Consider the following 20151-nt stretch of genomic DNA (forward strand, 5'->3'; position numbering starts at 1 on the left):
GAGTTCTTTCTGTAAAACTGACATACCGTAGTAGCCACGTTTGTTCAGGCATGTCTTTGTCCAAATACGTTGTTGCCTTTTCTTTTTAGGATTTTCAGCCAACAAAACTGCACAAATTGCCAAGGCAGCTCTTTTCACTCTGGTGAGCTTCATATTTAACAGGATGCTTCGACACTCCCGTCTTTTTCCTCTTTTACTCGTTTGGCTTCCGGATAGACGAGTCCGATTAGCGCCATCTCACTGCGGAGCTGAGTCTGACGTGGTTTTTAGAAGTACAATGTGAGCAGGTAGATCGCATCAGAGCGTCAGGCTTTGAGAACATACAGTATGAGCTGTGAACTTTCAAACCTTGCGATTTAATTGTAGAGTGTGAGCTGTAGCTGCCTGGACCAATTGAAAAAAAGTCGTAAAGTGTATGCCCGGCTTTAGTGGCTTAAACCTAACCTTAACCCCAACCACTTAGCGGATCAGTTGCTGTTGTTCCGAATCACTTTCACTTCATTATGAGTTAACGTTTATGGTGGATTATTAAGAAGTGAGGAAACTTTACAACTGGACTTGTTACTTATTGCAAATCATCTCCAAACCAGGAACACGATGGAATCCACTGAGCTCTTTAGAGCGACCCATTCTTTCACAAAGGTTTGTAGAAACAGTATACATGCCTGGCAGATTGATCCTACACAACCAGGGAGATCTAAGTAATTAGAAAAGCGGATATTAAATATTTAGATGGGTGAGAAAATATAGTGCATGTGTGAAATAGGAGTTGGCAATTCCAACCTTCCCTTGTAACCAGCGCTACCTCTGTCTTTTGAATTAGTGTGTATGCGGTGAAACAGAAACAGTCTTTTTCCCCAGAATTTTGCTCAAAAGTGAATACACATGCAGTATTGATCTCTTAATGACTTGGACTATCTGACTTTTTTAAACCTTAAAATATGCTCTGAACAGGTACTTTTTTCATCTCTTACTTTTTAGCCGCCTTCTGTCTTTAAATTTAGCCCAATCCTTTATTTGCTGCAATTTGTAGTTTCTAACACATGTTTTTTTTTCATATGGTGAGCAGTTTAAAGGTCCTTCTCTGTGTATTTAGACTCACATTTTTCATCTTCCTCTTAGATTTAGACTTTTATTTTGAAGGTCCTTCATAATGGTATTTGTTCTGAAACAAATGTATGTTTATTTTTTGACCAAAACAAGTGTGAACAGACAAAAAACATTAGAAAAGGTTATTGTTGACATACATTTTACAAAGCAAAATAGCTTTATAATGACCCACTATGTCTGATATATATAAATTACAGGGGTAATTTGAGCTTTGATGTGGTAGTAATGTTGTAATACTCTTTGGCCTGATGGTGTAGCCCTAAACCTTTTTTCAGCTTCAGTAAAGGGCCTCACTTTCTTTCCTAAGGCGATAAAGATGTTGTGAGCCTGCACCTGGAACTCTGTATAAAGAACTTAACAACCATTTTGGGTTAGCTGTAAAATCTGAGGGGGATGTGAAAAGAATTGTGCAAAAGAATGCTGCAAACAGACTCTGACACCTTGTGCTCCATTTCTTATTGGGCAGACATGCCTTTAAAAAGGCTGATGTACTCTCATTCACACATCTGTTTCATGAAATACTTCCACAAAGCAGACCTGGGTTCATTAGGGTCGTGGTAAGATGTGAGGCGGTTCACTGAATCTAAACAGCTGTGTGGCAGAGGCACTCGCTTTTTTTTGGTCTATGCTTCTTTTCTTTAATGCAGCTGTCATCCTTTGTGCCATAACAAGTTTACAAGTTATTTTGCTCTGTGCATCATGGGGATAATCTTATTTTTTTAGATTTCTTTGCATCTAATTAATATTGTTATTAAAAGACTATGACTTTGTATGAAAATATATTTATTCCACTCTCCTAGCCAACATCTAAAGGTCTTGTCTATCCATTGCATTTACCCCACAATGTGGTGTCATCCGTTTTTCATCTGTTTACCATTCAACAATACAATGAACCCACCATCCGTCTATCCATCCATCCATCCTCTTACATGTTTAAACTTTGCATCTCTATAAAAACAGTATGTTTGGAAAATCAACAGTGGTTTTTGTGTTTACAAATTATTAGGTGGCAAAGATTTACTGTGAAGGTCTTATTCTGGATCGTTTTATTTACGTTTTCAAAACTCAAAAACATACAGGAGTCTTGCATTTGATGTACCTCCATGCCTCATTTTGCAAAATCTTAAAAATCTGGTCGCAATTCCAATAGACTGTAACAGGATTGATGTCAGCACCATTTCTATCTAAAATACATGTACATTAAAACTTAATGAATATATATCGTGCATATTAAATAGTAATTACCAAGTTTTGGATGGAAGAAGCTTGTTTTAGAACATATCCCTGTTGACTTCCTAATGTGCCTCGTCCACTCTAAGACTGACATTTTTGGATGCATTTGGAAGCCCTTTTTGGATTATGCTGAAGGACTAGGGATGGAACGGTTTATGAAAACCCTCCGAACCGTTCGGTTCGACTGTCTCGGTTCGGTTCGCGTGTGTTGCGTTCGGTTCATGCGCTGCTCCTTTTTCTCATAGGTAAAGCGTGTAAACTCCAGAGCAGAAGGTGGCGCTACTGCGACCAAAGCCAACCACTAGTAGTAAACAAGAAGAAGAAGCGAAGCAGCGTAGCCGGGTGTAGCAGAAAAAAATCAGTTGTTGTGGAGAATTGTGTGGGTATGGCGAGTGGGAAAGAACAGGAGTTGGAAGACGCGCCAGCAGCACTTTATAGGTCTGCTGTATGGGACCACTTTGCATTTAGAGTGACCTACGATGACGGCGGAAAGAAAGTTGTGGATAAAATTGCCACTGTATGCAGGCATTGTGCAAGACGTTTTGTTTATGCTAACAGCAACATGACCAACATGTCATGCTAACGCCGAAATCCCACATACTCCGTCAGCGCTCCAGACCGCCTGCACAAAGCAAAGCCTACAGCCTCCACTTTGGCTCCCGTCCGCTCCGCTCTGAATTCCTTGAAGATCGTAGAGGGCATGCGCGAGATGATTAAATTCAAAGCAGCAAAACATGCGGAAATTATCCAGGGTTTCCGCGGATCATTAAAAATAATTACAATCCATTAATTTTTTTGGATTTTCTCATTAATTTCATTAATTTTTATGGGATTTTGGTGTAACAATAAACATATACCGAACCGAAAACCATGACCACGAAACCGTGAACCGTACCGAACCGTGGATTTTGTGAACCGTTCCACCCCTATGAAGGACATGTGTCTACTATTCTGTCACAGGCATTCATAAATGTTTAGATGTGGACTATATCATGATGGAAGTATGCACGCCCCCTTTTTTATTTTTATCTTTTTTTGTCTCCTTTGGACTGCACTGCTGAGCTTTTGTTCTGTTCTTTGTAATGTTTCGTTGTTGTTATGAAACCAAAAATTAATAAAGATATCTTTAAAAAAAAAAAAGTAATTACCAAATAGTTTTAAGTGTAATGTTATATATTTTTACCCTAAGAACATTATATTTTTCTTAATGACTTTGTGAGTGCTAACATTATTATTATTTTTTTTTATGTGCAGCAATACAGGCAGGACTGTGAGACATTCCGTACAGTGGTGAAGATGCTGATAGACAAGGAGCCCTCTTTGGATGGTATGCTGCAAGCTCCGCTGGACAAGAACCTGTTGGAGATCCGACAGCACTGCCTAGATGCAATTAAGAGCTTTGTGATGGAGCTGGATGAGATATTGGGGCAGCCTGAAGCAACAGCCTGATATTGTGATGGCAGACTGCTAAAGTGATGTGATGTCACTTGGACTTGAGCTGAAAATCTGTGGACTAAAAAATTAAATCTTTTATTGTATTTCACATGTTCTGTTCAATGTATTTCCATAGCAGGAGGGATGGGATGGAATTTTTAAATGATTAATTAATGTTGTTACAATAAGGTACACACAGTATTAAATAAAAACAAATCAACATAGAAAAAAAAATAGTTTTAAGCAAATTATATGTATAGCTTTGAACTTTTACTTGCTTTTATAATTGTGTTGCCAGAACTACTAAAGGTTATAGCAGAACATTTCAATGGGATAATATAAAGAATTTGGTTATTTTCTTGGTCATTTGCAAACGTAAGTAACTCCAACCAATAATTAGGATATAGTTAAATCGCTGTTTATGCCGAGACCATGTTTTAGTGTTTAAAAACATGTCTTATCCTGGATTAAAGTTGAACTCTTTTTTTTCTTTTTTACAGTTTCATATTTTAGCTTTTGAAATAAACGTCCATTTTTTTCTTTACAGCAATAGATTGAATATATCTGTCACAACAAGGAAGTTATTACATAGATATTTTATTATTGTTACTAATTATGGCCTTATTTCCCTGTTTGTACATTTATACAGAATACATAGGTTACAATACAATGAAACAATTAGTACACTCCTCAGTGAAGCAGTGTAATACACACAGTGCTTTTTTTATTTTGGCACACAAGCCTGGAAGCAACACATCTGAAGATTCACAGGCTACTAAATAAATCCACATTAAATGGTCCACAACCAACTGCCAGTAGTTTGGGATCTATGCCATTTTGTCACAAAGATCATTAATTGTGATCTCCTTTTCAATTCAGCAGTTTATATATCACAACAGCATTTTAAATAAGCACTGTTTAGATTGTGTGTTATAAATATGTATCAGAATAAAACACTTTACTGATAGTTGTAATAACACAGATGTATAGTGTGCAACACAACTACCTTGACAAACTGAGTGCTGTAAGGCATTAAATAGCAAGCAAACTGCTGTTGTACTTTAAATGGTTAATGAAATAAACAAATTTAAGTGGCAGCATTACAAAAGCTAAGCAAAGCCTATGAAATAATACAGTTTTTGCTTTTACGTCCTTTTTTCTTTTTGGACTTGGTCCACTGGTTGTAAGGAGGAGAGGACTTGCCTGCAACTTGGCTGGCTAAATCATCAGTGTAATAATGTCTGTGAGGTCTTGCCTGAGGTATAGGCTGTCCCAGAAAAAAACCTTCTTCGTCTGAGTCAGAGGAGGAAGAGGAACACGTAGAGCACCAGTCATCATCATCATCACCATATAATCCCAAGAACCTTCCCGTAGCTGGGCCCGGTAGTCTGTAATCCGACATGGCAGCTGAATTGGGGTGACCGTGGAAGACTTGGTGCCCTTTTGGTCCGAATGAATTGCCTCTATGGTCGCTCTTGTAGCACATTGGTGCTCTCTCTTTTGGGAGAAGATTAAGAGCATTGTCAGACCGTGACTTGCGACTGCGACGCCTCCTGTGGTGGTGATTATGTCGACCAGATTGAAGGTTGTGCCCCTGGTCATCAAAGTGATACACTCTCCTGCGAGTTCGTTCACTCATAGGGGGCTGACGCAATGGGAGGTCGCCATAATGGCCATTGTCCACCACATCATCAGAGAACTTGACCTGCTGGGGCCTAGATTGCGAGCGTGCCCTCCTCAAGGCAGGGACATGAGGTTTGGGTCTTTCCTGTAAGGGGACTTCTGTCACTTCTGGTACATGTTCATCCTCAAGACTTTTTAAGGAATTTGTACTTCTATGTAACATTGATGAGTTAAGGGTTCCCATATTGCTGGTTTTATCACAGTCCTCTGCATCATAGTCATGAAGAGCCTGGAGGGAGTACACCTTAGGCCTTGCTTTATAATCACCACACACTGAAGCACCTGGAGAGGAGACAAACAATTACAAATGGTTTAGAGATGAAGACAAGACTGTCAAGAAATGTTCTTTTGCGTCTGCTCACCAGTGATGTTGGAGAGAGCAAGAGACTCCATTGAGTCCCGGACACTTTGCTCTTTTTTCTTGAACTCTGTTGTAATGCACTCCAAAGAGTTAGTGTACCACTGCGGCTCCTCTCCAGGTAAACCACCTCCGGCACTCTGATCCAGTTCCAGCTCTTGGATTTTTCTGCTGCTTGCTGGTCCCGGATGGCTACCATATGCAGAGTCCCCCAACCCGTCCTGTGATTGTGTCCGGTACATGTCAGCCTGGTATGTCTTATTGACCAAGCCTCCCCTCTCTGCTCTTCCACTGCTGCCAGTTTTGGATGACTCCTGCTTTGATTTGACATCTGCTATCCAGAAATCTGTGGGTCTAGAGTCACAAGTTTGCTGAAAAATCCCATGTTCTCCAAACTTTAATAACAGCTGTGTCATGTAGTCTTCATGTTCAGCCCACTCCTCTTCTTGGTCTTCTGGTACCTCTGCCTCCTCTCCACGCTCCCGCCACAAATGCTCATCGGATAAGCTCATGTGAGCCATCTTGGTCAAGGTGTCCTCTGCATTTTCACTAATGCCGGGGAACTTATAGTTGACAGAGGGTGAGAAGAGGAGTGACTGTCTGCACTGGTCGGCTGAGCGGCTACTTTTGCCCAACCTAACGCTGCAGCGGGATTCGCGTGAGCGTGCTGATTGGAAGGCGGAGTCAGAGGAGTCAGAAGCATGTACGTCTTCCCCAAGAGCACAGGCCTTAGAGCAATAAATGTGGCCCTGGTGTGGCAGGAAAGGACATCCAATGAGAGAGCTCTTACACTGGCCACAGCTGAAGCAGTTTTCACTAGCATGCCAGTGGAGTCCATCGTAGGTCATCTGAGCATGATCAACACCTGCAGAAAAGAAAACGTTAATGAGGGCAAACTAGGAATTTGAGTCTTAAACTCAATAAGGGTTTTCCTACCAATATGTTCGCCACAAGCTTCACAATATTCTGCATAGAGGGACTCAAAGCAGCCACAGCAGTAGGGTCTGCCGTCCTTCATGATGTAACGCTGCCCTCCAAGAATGATCTCACATTCAAAGCAGGAGAAGTGCTTCATGTGCCAGTGGCGACCCTCTGCCTCCGTGCATTCATCAGCAAAGATGATCTGTGTTAAACAGAAAACAAAAATGTATTTAGACTCAACATTATAAAGTGCTGTAGTCACGTTTTACTGTGTTTCCTATGTGGTTTTACCTCGTCACAGGCTGAGCAGCGTGGTTTGAGCAGCTCAGCATGGTGCCTTCCACAGTGGATCTTTCCATCATGGTAAAAGTAGATCAAATCCACCAGAAGTTCATTGCATGTTGAGCAGACAAAGCATGCTGGGTGCCAGCACACCCCAGGACTCGCCCTAGAGGCAAACACTGCCATTTCCCCACCGTTAATGTTGTCACCACACTGAAATCAAAGGAGTAACAGGCTGAGTTTAAAATGCAGAATTACATATTAATAGTATTTTGAAAGTCATAAAACTTTATTGTACTTAATTTTGCTTTATTTTCCACTTAATTTAATCTGCTTTATCTGAACGTGTGCAGAGCTTAGAGGCAATGACTGAAAGAGTTGCTCGTTTAAGTTTTTGACATAACGAATGACATTATTTAGCAAAGTTAGTGCGCATGGAAGCTATCTGATGCAAAAAGAACACATTGTAAAAGTAAATAAAAATTGATTTAACATTTTAGTTGTTTTAAAATGTAATGCTAAGGATTTGTACCACTTCAAACTTCCATTTATTTAGATCATTTGGAAAGTAATTCCATTCAAGACCAATTTTCCATTAATCCCAAGAGGAAATGTAATTACTCCTGCTTCTGTGGTACTAAGTGCTGATAATTTACCAGCACCTAACAATAAAAATCCAGATCATACCTGTATGTTTTAAGTTTCAGATCTTTGTTTTTCCAGTTTTAGATTAATAATGAAAATGATGAGCATATTAAAATAAAATCTGCTATAACTAAAGAAAACGTGTGAGATTAATTTTGGGGCTTGTTAAAAACAGAATGTCCCATTTAAACATACCCACATTTTGTCACAATACAACCACAAGCTACAAAAATAGTATAGGCACTAATAGGATTTCATTTAAAAGATCAACACAAAGTTGCACATAACGGAAATGTAATGAAAAGGATATAATTATGTAAAAACCTTTTTTTTCCCCAAACAATACTTTAAAAGTGTGGCGTGCTTTTGAATTTAGCCCCCCTTCTTTCAGTAGCCCTAAAAATATCCATGCAATCCAGGTATTTACTTGGAGGTTTATTAGAGAACAAATGGCTTGAAGATTAAATTAGACATATTTTGGAGTTTTTAAAAATACCTCAGTAATGTTTAATACTTTGAAAAATGGGGAGCAGGGGTCTAAAACTCCAGCCCTCGAGTGCTGGTATCATCCTACGCTTAGATGCATCTGTACTTCAACACACCTGACTTCATCATAACCGCACTGGCAAAGCTCTGCAGACTTCCATGCAAGTAGGGTTGTTAAGCCATTTGATTTATGTGTATGGAATGAGAAAAATCTAAAAAAAAATGCTGGACATCTGCCCTCAAGGATTTAAGTTTTAGCTCTTCCTCTTAAATTCCAGACCTACATTAAAGGACGAATCTATTGGAGAAACTTCTGAATTGCTTTTAACACTCTCATCCAGTCTGGGTTTAAGCCATTTTGAAAAGTACAGGCAGAAACCTTACATATACCCCTAAACAATATGATACAGTTTCAGCAAAACATGGATTTACAAAGTGCTAACACTGTAGGGCTTAATGCAAATGCACATAGCAGTTTTTTAAACCATGTATCATTTTCTTTCAAATAATGTTGCATTGTCTTTTTGTAGGCCTATTATATGTAATCTCAACACAATACATAAATACTTTTGGTTGAATTGTGAAACTATTTAAGGAATGTAAAGGTTTTACTAGATGAAATTGGATAAATATTGATGAGTATGGATTACGATTTCGGACAAATTTTTATTTCTTAACTGCAACCTGATATAATGAATGATGTGTACAACTCACATGCTCACAAATGCTGTTTTGAAGATTGCGGGGTGTCAGTTTGACGGCTCCTCTTCCCAACGCTTCTTTTTTCCTCTGGAGGCTGAACATCTGCAACTCTTTCTTCTCTTCCTCACTGAGTGTCTGACAGTAACGAATCTGGAGAAGGAGGTAAATCGTTATGAATAATAAAACCATTTGGTGCATTAGGCTCCGCACAACATTTGTCACATTCGCTCCTTCTTAGTGTCTTGCTTTGGATAAGCAAATCTATTATTGAGTTTTGTGTAACAGGAATGCTGACAACTGATCAAATTTATGAACTTAGGGAAGTTTCTGAAAGGAAAGATAGAGGACCAGAGCGTGCAGAACAACTGCAACTCTTGACCCCGGGCTGCCCTTCCTACACCCCACAACAGATCTCCACCCACTGCTCCTGTTTGAGAAGCTATTTTTTTTTTACAATGGGCCGTTTTGATGTCCCTCAAAGCCCTAACAAGAGGGAAAGCAGACGTTTACACAAACAAGGCCTGTGTTAAGAGTGGATTCAAGAGGATAGAAAACAAAGGAAGAGAGACAGCCAAGTTGAGCCATGGTGCCACTGTGGTGGTGGCATCACATAAAGTCTCTTTCAACCCGCAGCTCTCTCTCTCCCGCTGAGCACTCCTCGTAAAAACCACTGCTATGACAGGAATCCTGCTGGTGGGGGCTTCCAGCAAATATCATAAAGTCATCAAGTCAAACGTCACATTGTGCCCATACAACCCATCTTTAGGAAACCTGAACAAATTCCCCTGGTGCAATGTCATGCTGTTACTAAGGGCTTACACTTGTCCAATGTAACGGAGGAGTTCAAGATCACCGTAATTACTAAAAATTGGACTACCTGCCAGAATGAGCTGTGCTGTTCTTTGAAACACTATAGTCTCACCTCATTGTCATGTGGTGGAAGTTGGTAGAGGAGTTGCTTGATTCTGAACTTCTCCCCTGGACTGTTTACATATGGGACCTTATCCTCAGGTAGACAAGAGAAATATAACTGCACCTGAAAACAAATTAATACAAAGAGTTAACCAGCGGTTCTGAAACATTTCTGCTTCCTGCCAATAAAACAAACTTTAAAGATAGACATGAACCTAACTACTGATTTATTGCAAGCATAGCAAATGAGTCAAAATAGGTAAACAGCTTATGAACCTTAACTTTGTTTTATTTTAAATTTTTAAGTACAATTCATGTATTGTCTTTTTCTGATGATGACTTAAGTATCAAATTTTATTCATAAATATAAAATATAAACTTAAATTAATTTAAAGGTATTAATAAATACAGCTTTAAACAAACAATGCAACATTCTGTTAGGAGTAATATTTAGGTAATGGTTTAGACTTTAGACCTTAGATTAAACTTTATTTTTCCCTTGGGATTACTCCCTGAGGGAAATTCTGGTTTAAGATGATTACATGAATACATGCTAATCTGACCAAATTCTTGTAAATCTGCTATATCTATGCTCACATAAGCGCAGAAGACTGCTTAGAAAAATCACTACAGCTTCTAATTCCTTCAATTGCAGAATTATTCTAGTAAAATGTGTAACTACAGAACAGTCGTCCTTGGAAAGAGCCCTCATCCTATCATATAATTTTCTAAAATCTGTTAGATTATAAATATTTTGTGTCAAATATTAAATATTTTAAACTTAAAACCTCTTAAAAACCGACTGCAATTTAAACATTTTATTTGACTAGTCTATAACAGTAATATAACATTGTATCTCTTTAACAAGGTCCTGTTTTTAATATTATTTTCCCCAAGAAAGTAAAGAACAAGGGTAATGATATTGTCTCGAGTGTTAAGGATTATTTTGTCCCACTTAGTCCCATCATCTCATTCGCATCTGGGCACAGACACTAAAGGCACTACCCATGTTGGAGGTTCTTGGTCCTCGGCTCTTTCCGAAAACCTGTAATTAAAGTACCTAGGTCAACAGCAAGAGCACTATTCAGGGTAGGAAAGGAGCTCTGGACACCTGTGACAAATCCAGAGAGCTTTCGGCCTTTTGGACGTACATCAAACACTTTTATTCATAAAATAGAAAGTAAATAATTGGTCACAAAAGTTTAAATCAAAAACTATATATATATATATATATATATATATATATATATATATATATATATATATATATATATATGACCTAGGTACTAAAAATAATTCTCACTGTACACTATGAGTAGATAGGTGAGAATTATTTTTCAAAGCAGATATGAAACATCCCCAGTGTGTTACAAACTGAAGTAATGTTTGTGTAAAAAAGCCAACGGACAATCATACCCCCCCAAAAAAAGAAAAAAGAAAAACACAAATCTAGGTAAAGGGACAAAAACATCTAAAAGAGAAAGATGTGGGATAGCTTTATATAACATGTTTGAAAAAATAATCCTTAGGAAATCTTACTTTAAAGTGACACCTGATATAGTCATTGGTATACATGATACCAGTGGAGCTATCACAGCCTTCATAAGCGACACCAACCACAACAGGTCAGCAGGTCGGATTGGTTTAACAGTTACATTTTCCAATAATAAGCTTGCCTCTATAGGCGCAGGACAAAGGAAGTCCCTCATGGTGGGATGCTGACCCTCACCGTTGGCCAATGAAATCCAAACTTTATGAGTGAGGGGCTATCACTATCAGCCAGATAAAGAGGGGGGCGGTGCCTGTTTTGTGTGTGTTGGGACTTCCTGCAGCTTCGGGGCGTCTGGAGGTATGAAGCAGTTTACATTCACAACCACCCCCTGTTCCTTCTCAAACAGCAACACCATAAATTATGCACATCTTTATGCTACTATTACCCCTTATCCAGTACCCCTGGGGCTAGCGAACAGTCAGTTATCACCCAAGACCTATCTGTTTCTGCACTGTAGTGGTGACCCCTAATGCATTGCCCATTTAGACAATTGACTGCAGTAAAGGCATTACAGTTGACCTCTCATTCCCCAGTGTTAGGGGGTCTCTTCTGCTGCATTCAGATGTTTCCTTGCACATCACCTGCCATTTACTACTTCCATTTGTTTAAAAAAAAAGAAAAGTTAAGTTAGATGAAGAAGAAGCTCAGTAAAATTCATTAGACACCGTATTTGAAGAATTTTTTCCATGTCTTGAAATAGATTATATGAATGGGTCAATTTTAACACATTTAGCAGTAGCTCTGCTTGTATGATTACGGTAGTTAGAAGGTCAACATCTGCCCCTGTCTCAAACATCTAACAGAATTTCTTTCAAGATCACATTGTATCTATCTGAATCCATCTGTAGAATATTACTATCCTGCCACAGTGTTTGGCATTTAAGTCAAAAGGGTTCAGTTTTGGTCTCAACTGAACAGAGCGGCTTCTCCTACATTTTTGCAGTTTCCCCACTCATGGCACTGAATTGGAATTCTTATGACCTTCTCTCAATGAGGTCTTTCATTTTCACACTGTTTCATAAATGCCAGTTTTGAGCACCGTTAAACTGATAATGGTCTTATCAGATTCTTCATTCCCTCCAGAGTTACTATCCACACTTCCTCTCTGATTGATCCTCTTCATGGTTGGCCCTTTGATTTCTGTGGACAATTCTGCTGGTAGGTTTTCTGTTTTCACTTGACAGAATTATTGTTTTATTAACTTATTGGGCAACGGTTGCTCAGGAGGTATGGTTTGACACTTTATCTACCTTGCCTTCTCTTGGTGGTGAGAAGGCCTGCTGGCACCAGTTGTATGGCCGCCTCACTTTATTCTGCCACAGGGTAGCTGTGGCTGCAATTGTAGTTTGCTACCATCAGCGTGTGAATTACTGTATGTAGTTTAAAGGGCTGTGTATAGTCCTGCAGCAGTGTGGCGCAGTTAGCTTGTCGCAGGTATGATGCAGATATTTTTGATTTATGCCCAATTTTTAAGCGTTGTCAGCGCAATTTTATTCCACGCCACAACACAAGACGGACAATCACGAACTAGCTAGGATTGTGGGTGTCCATGCGTCTGTTTGACGAGCTTGTTGGCCGTCTACAACCCCTCATCCAACGTCAGATGACACACAATTCACCCGTGAAAGTTCCCGAAAGACTGGCAGTGGAGCTGTGTGTTTTGGCTTGGATGCAAACCAAAAGACCGTCGCACGGAGCTACAAACTAGCGTCCTGTACGGTGTCTGGGATAGTGTCCGATGTGTGCCAGGGGTTGTGGACGGCACTACAGCCAGAGTTTCTACCATCAGGTACCAAAGAGGAAATATGCATAGTGTAGAGCGGATGTAGAATTGACTAATCAGAGATCTCCTGTCTCTCCTCCCTTGATGCTCTCTGGTGCATTTCAGTGGTCACCTACAATTTCAGGGGAGTGCACGAGCGTGTCTGCGGAAGGGGGGGTGGACATACTTGCATGAAATGCTACACTGGTTTCTGAGCATAAACCAGACTTTAAGCTATTCAAGGTCCTCAGGACTTGATAAAGCTCTATATAAGTGTATGCCATTTACTTGTGTTAGTGACATAATACCGTAATATTATACAATATGGTTTGTAGCTTTAAAGTGACAAATATAAAAGAGTATAAGGGGCAGGAATATATATTTGAATTGTGGTTAGGGTATGTCTCAAAAAGAGTTAAGCAGGTTTTATCCAAAAATGCTGCCCATCCCATAGGCACTGTATCTCTGAGAGTTAATGTGTTATCTGCAAAGTGTGCTGAATACCATTTATCTAGGGCAGTTAAATGGGCTATAATAGAGTTAGAATCGGGTCATGGCTCTTTTTTTTTTACCATCAGGAGGATAGATTATTAACTGGGAAGGAGGTGATTTGAAAAGTAACAAAATAGACCTCACATCTTCGGGGAGTGTCCTTATTTTTAAGACTTCTACCAAAAATAATCATCCCCTAGTGGCCATTTTCTTCTTACCTGTTCAGGTCGAAGGCCAGGTGGCACCCAGGCATACTCCTCCAGAGCACAGCCAGAGTCGTCATCAGACGTCGAGCTGCGCTGAAAGCCAGAAGTTAGCTTGCTGACTTTCTGATCCATCATACAGTCCCTTTGGTGCGTCCCACAATGGAGGTGGAGGACTGGTCCCACTGCACTCGGCAAGCTCATCAGACTATGTCACTGAAGCGACATGGAAATGAAAGAAGATTTAGGGGTTAGAGGTTGAAAATACTGCACTTGTGTCACTGGTTCCTTTCAGCTGTATATTAACGGGCTGAATCACACTCGTTGAGACTATAATCAGGGTCACAGCTTTCCCTCAAAAGCCCATTATAGTATCTGAGGCAGCTTTTCTTGGCAAACTTCGACCAGTGAGTCTGACTTCATAAAGACAGTCATACAGATAACTACACCCTCCGACAGCTATTGTGGTGGAAGCCCAACATGTGCTGCTCTTATGTGGCTTTGTAGATGTATAAACCATTAGGAATTTCCCAAACCCTCATGAGTTAATTGCCAATCTCATCAAAGTAACAATAAGAGTGGTACACTAGTTAAATAACACTAAAATGAAACAGAACACTGTAAAAAACCCTCAACCAATCTTAGGTTTACCGTCACCAAAAATCACATGCACCATTAGATTTTAACTCTTTGATTTTAAACCAAAAATGTTGGATTGATTGAGTGAGAATCGGTTAAAACAATAAAAGCAGATGCTATATGCCATGGGCGGGTTTAATTAGCTTTGATAATGGCATAGATAAAGGCCTGTCAGAGAGGAAACAAGACCGACAGCAGGCTTCTAACATTTTATTTCTAAAGGAAATGAACACAGGAGACAGTATATATATATCTCACAATCTTCCTATGTAAAACATATAAAACATGTAACTTGTTTTGGATAAAAAGGTCATGTAAAATTTAATAAAATTGAAACATTGTTTTAGATTTTCACATCACTTTATCATTGCTGGGATAATAAAGGCTTTGCATGTTGTCTTTTCTATAAGTATTTCACTATCATTGGTTGTGCACCCCTCCCTCACTCCATTTATCAGCCTGAGTATCCATGCAATGGTAAAATTAAGATACCTTAAAGGTTCATAAAACAACATTTGCATAAATTACCATAACCTTTTTGAGACTGGAGGTTTTTAAACACAGTGGTCTGGTCTAAAACTGGCTCTTAGCTGTAGCCTCTTGGTCTAGCTAATCTGAGTTAGTACTAACTGAAGGCCTAGAAAGAGTTATATAGGGAAGATAAAGGCTTCCTATAACCTTTTGACATAATCTAAGAAATTTAGCGTACACCATCAAAGTCTCTTATCACTGAATTAGTTTAGGTTGGAATGGGCCACTGGTTCACCATGTTGATTTTACACATAACTCTGTTTCTACATCACTCATTCTTCAGATCCCATAAGGCCCACCACATGGGATCTGAAGCTGGCCTGATCAGTTTAGTCTGAGGTCTGAATAAACACCAGTTTGGCCTGAAAGAAGGTCCACCATATGGGAAATGTCCACAAGCCTGCTTCTGTCCCTTCATCTCCCTTTTTTTTTTTCTTAGACCTGTTTGTTTTCCAACCTGCTGCAGTGGGTGTCTGATCATTCTTCTTATCTTTGACTTAAACAAAGCTATGCCAGACGGGTGAAGTAGCTGGGAAGAAGGGGGTTGGAGTCGATTGATGCAAACAATACCCTACCAGGCATAGAAAAAGAACAAGATGAACCATTGATGCTAACTGACCAGCTGTGTTTTTTTTTTTTACTGCTGGCAAAGCCTAATGAATAAACTCACTGAAGGATGTGTATCTTTAATATCGCACAAAGAGTTAATGTGCAGAAACTGACTTTATAATCTGCCCACAAGCAGCAGCGATAAATAAAACAAAAATATACATTTAATGCTTTTTAGCGCTGACAGTTCTCCATATTGTACATCGGTTTACTGTTTGGGGCACCATTTTATCAGGACAGCTTCGCGATTTCAAAAAAGAAGTCATTTTTTAATTTACCATTTGCATCCTCTTGTACAGAAAGAAAAACCTGTGCCTATACTGTAGGTTATACATTTCCAAAGGCTTATTGCCAACCAATGCTAAAAGACAGTATACCCATCCCCGAGTATACCCTGAACATAGCATACTTAAGATCTTTTGGAGGTTATACATGGCTCATTGTTAGTCAAACCTTTAAGAACTGAGTAAACAAGGCTTTAATGAGTGTGTGTCCAGTTGTGGTCATTTCTCACAGGTTGAGGGTTTCTCGCTGAGATCAAATGGGAGTTCAAACCAGGATCCAGCAAGCTGGTTTTTACTCCACATCCCCCTCCAACACCTAACCTCCTGTGGCTTTCCAGGGCACAGAGGGCCACAGAGACAGCTGAGAAAATCAGGCGCACTCAAGCGCAACCTTTGAATGCAGTTTAAGGGCCTACTAATCTGTGCTCTCTTGCCAAGTGTGATATATCTATATCTCCGGCTCCTTCTTGAAGAGGGATTGCACAAATAGATGCAGATGTGCAGACACACAGAAACAGGCTGTGATGAGTCGGAACAGTCCTGACAGTAACTGCCCGTTTAGATCAGCTTATCTTCTTCAAGGACAAGGTGGTGACGGTGGCTTCAGTGCTATCTGATTCCCTTTTAGCTCCAAGTATGATGGATGATAGGTGTATTAGGTTGGGAGGATTTTGTCATAACATGTCCTGATAAAATTTATCTGATGCCCTCAACAATAGCACCTTTGTTAATGAAACTATTGTTTTAGTGTCTGGTTTCTTTTTTGTATGTAAAGTATGTAAAATTACCTGTCTTCCACTGAAAGAGGTCAAGAAATAAGACCCTATTGTTCATATTGCATCTATTGACTTGCAAATGAGACCAAAAAACCTGCAAAAATGTGGTTCTGCTTGAGAGCAGCTTGAGTTTCCCTATGAAACACATCTAACAGCAGCACGGCTCTGTCTGTCTGTTTACTGACTATCAGTGAGAATTGTTCACACAGCCGGAACATTTTCAAATCCTTTTTTCTAAGCTGACCACTTCTCCTCTTATTTTAATTTTTCTTTAAGATGTCCTCCAGCTCATTTCTTCTTACTTTACCCGTAACACTTCCTTTCCATCATCAATAAGGGAGGCACTGAGCCAGCTAGCTTTCAGAGACTTTCGCTGACTCATCACCTGTTGAGGCCTTTCAGAGTTTTGCACCAAACAAGGGATCCATGGTTTGCGATTGTACTTTTTTCGAATTCCCTTACATTGGCCTGTGTCCCCCAATCCCTGCCCTCCTCCCACACTTTCCTGACCCCCTGCAGTCCTCAATGTTTAACAGCCTTTTGTAAAGGTGCTTGTTAACATGGCTTTGAGGAGCTGCAAGCCTTGCATATCTGTCTGATCTGCCCACGTAGGGCTGGAGGGCAATAGGGGGTGTGATCAGACTGAAACAGAAACAGGGTGACATACATGAATGAAAATGTCAACTTCATGTTTAACAAAAGAAGAGCAAGTTGGATTTCAGCCAGTGCAGATCTGGAATTAAGGAACTCATAAGTTCTGTAAATTATGAAAGAAAACTCTTATATTCTTATAAATATTTGTACAAGGAACCTTATATTTAAACACCTTCTCTATTAGGGCTAGTCAAAATAATGTCTCCTTCTCATGTAGATCATTCCTCCCTGGCTGGGGCATCTGACTCTATGGTAAATTTATTAATCACTAGATGGAATGCAAGCTCTCAAAGAACTGCATAGAGAAATGAATTAATAAATGCAGAGAAAGTGGTATTTTTATGCAGGATTAAACAGTGAGCCACCTTAAACTCGGCCCTTGGAGCTTTTTGATTTACAACCTTTTGGGGAGTGGAGCAGCCTCTGGCCTGAATTACTGTCTATATTCCTCTAGGAAGTGGGTGATGGACATGCACACAGCCAAACACAGTGCTCTCTGTCACTTTGCACTAGCCTAGCATGTTTAACTTGGCATCGGCTACCACAGTGATGCAGGATCGACTCAAGCTGTTGAAAAAAACAAGAATTTCTCCTCTGTGGGCCTGCTTGCTTGGGCTTAACTCAGAAAACTTGTTTATTTTTCATGTATTTTTAACATTTTTAGACAAGATAAAAAATAAAAAAAAATATCCAGACCATTCATCGTTTTTCTGTAGACAGAAAATACTTTCAAAGGTGGGTCTGTCAACTTTTGGCACCAAACTAGTCTTAGTTGTTAAAAAGGTATAACATAAAACTACAGGCAAGCGCAAATTTGTTCAACAGTTACACCCTTGTCTGAATCAGTAGGTCCTCCAGTGCACCTAAGGAAATCCTTGTTAAATCCCCAACTTGTAACTGAATGATCTTTATATCCATGACATGAGTAAATAAACGGATGCTCATAAAACCATGAAGTGAAAAACAACATTAAGGATGTTAATTTGCAGCTTTAACTTGCAACAGACACACATTAATGTCATATGGAGAAGTTGCAGAAAGGAAGTCCAGCCTGGTTAAGTGAATATGAGCACTTTCTTCCAGAGACAAATGAATGAGAATGATGTTTACACAATGATTTACAATTATTAGACCACCAGCCCTAATCTAACTCAATAATCTTCTGTGATGTGAACTGCTAAAAAAAAATTACATTCTAATTAGTTCAGATTAAAGTTAATTCCTCAGTTAGAGTACAGTAGAGAACGATTAGATAGTTTGACTATAACCAAAATAAGAACTCTATAAGGACAACACACTAACAAAGCAACAATATTAACATTTGCAGCTCATCAGGCATCTGCTTTTTCTGGAAAAACCAGCATGCATATTTTATCTCTTTCCAACTGTTCTTACCTCAGAGTAGCCCCACTCTCATTAGGCACTCAGGAAACAGATATTATCTTCAGAATCAAGTCCTAAATTAGCTTCCAGCCTCTAGGGTCCATAACTATGCAAGATCCTGAGAGTTCGCAATCCATATGGACAAGTGGAGCAAGTCTAGCAGAGCTGTCAGCATAACAACCGCCCATATCTAGACTCAGACTGTAAGAAGTCAGGGAGATGTCTGAGTACATGGGAGAGAGGTGTGTGTGTGTACATAAAAAACAACCAGATGGTTACTCCTCTAGTCTCTCTCTCTCTCTCTGAGCCATCACTTCTCCACCTCCTTTCCAACCTTCTGAACCTCAGCCCATCCCCTCTCCCTCACAGCAGCCAGTCAAAGCAGAGTGTTGTGGAGCAAGGCGTTGCTATCCATTGACGCACCGGCCCTTAGTGCTTCAAACACACGCTCAGAAAGAAACACCGGCGGAGGTTACTGGAACAGAGCTTTAAAATAGCACATCAGTGACAGCAGAGCTCATTTTACCCCTGCAACCAATCTGAAGCCACAACTGCTTCATTATGACATCCATCACTCACTATTGTAAGAGAATATTAAACTTGAGTTTTAGTTCATCTGGTGGTTTATCTTTACTCTCTCTTGTGCTAAGATGTCACCTAGAAAGAGGGTGGTCTTGGCTTACTCAGTGGTTGATGAGTGATGGCCAGATGAAATCAATTAAATGTTTCAATTTATCCCGCCCAATAACTTTCCATTTTGCGGTGTGTCTTAGAGGAATTCCAGCTGTTGATTATACACTGATTAAGATGACTAAGATGACATTTGCCTCTCCTATATTCTGCAGGAGAATGAAAATTAAAACAAAAAGTAATTGCTTCAGTCCATATTCTGCTTATAATGACCGTTGGATTACAGTTGAATGTTAAATGCATGCATGGTGGACTTATCTTTGACACTTTTTACTTCAAAAACAGTCTATTTTTGACTTGAGATTGATAGGCAACCTATATAACAAATGGGAAAAAAGAGTATTAGGTAGAATTAAAGCATATCTGCACATTTGAAAGTTTTACTTCCAGTTTCCAGTTTCAGCAAATTTCTTTTTGCTGATTTCCCTTTTTGTAAAACTTTTTATCTCAAGTTGAAGAATTCAGGCGGGCAAACTGATGACAAGTGTATGGTTAGAAAATGCCCTTTTTGTGCTGTATCCATATGTCGACAAAGCCATTGCAGCAGCCAAGGCCAGGGAGGGGAGCCACCCTTTCGAAACAAACTTGAGCCCATTGTGTTGCACAGAAAGACTCAGCACCCTACTCTATTAGCAAGTCTTTGAGAAGGGAGCCAATACAATACATGCCCCCCAAAGGCAAGATTCATGAAATGCAAAGCTAAATTGACCAGCCTATCTGCAAAGGAGTTGGAGAGCAGCAATAAAGACCAGTATTTCTTATAGCAAAAATGCTGCCAACAAGCAATACACAATCAAATCAGTGGTTTCA

General features: G+C 39.7%; 2 protein-coding genes across 7 annotated transcripts in view; one reads left to right on the forward strand and one right to left on the reverse strand.

Annotated features, from left to right (window-relative positions):
• Positions 1-4374, forward strand: part of LOC107089495 (periphilin-1-like) — a 34946-nt gene extending 30572 nt beyond the window's left edge. The window contains exon 10 of the mRNA XM_015382325.1: positions 3598-4374. Within this exon, the coding sequence (XP_015237811.1) occupies positions 3598-3792 (195 nt within the window). The 3' untranslated portion in view covers positions 3793-4374. The remainder of the gene's footprint in view (positions 1-3597) is intronic.
• Positions 4268-20151, reverse strand: part of LOC107089505 (prickle-like protein 1) — a 28279-nt gene continuing 12395 nt past the window's right edge. For 5 of the 6 annotated variants that reach the window (XM_015382340.1, XM_015382338.1, XM_015382342.1 and 2 more), the window contains 7 exons: positions 13791-13991; positions 9777-9890; positions 8867-9004; positions 7031-7234; positions 6755-6941; positions 5823-6683; positions 4268-5742 (listed from right to left, as the gene is read on the reverse strand). In XM_015382340.1, coding sequence (XP_015237826.1) covers positions 4898-5742; positions 5823-6683; positions 6755-6941; positions 7031-7234; positions 8867-9004; positions 9777-9890; positions 13791-13979 — 2538 coding nt within the window. In that variant the 5' untranslated portion in view covers positions 13980-13991 and the 3' untranslated portion in view covers positions 4268-4897. Of the gene's footprint in view, positions 5743-5822; positions 6684-6754; positions 6942-7030; positions 7235-8866; positions 9005-9776; positions 9891-13790; positions 13992-18663; positions 18920-20151 lie in introns of those variants that run through there. The other variant, XM_015382339.1, reaches the window with a different exon arrangement.

This window comes from Cyprinodon variegatus, unplaced genomic scaffold, assembly GCF_000732505.1.
Source record: "Cyprinodon variegatus isolate N-32 unplaced genomic scaffold, C_variegatus-1.0 Scaffold255, whole genome shotgun sequence".
Classification (NCBI taxonomy): Eukaryota; Metazoa; Chordata; class Actinopteri; order Cyprinodontiformes; family Cyprinodontidae; genus Cyprinodon; species Cyprinodon variegatus.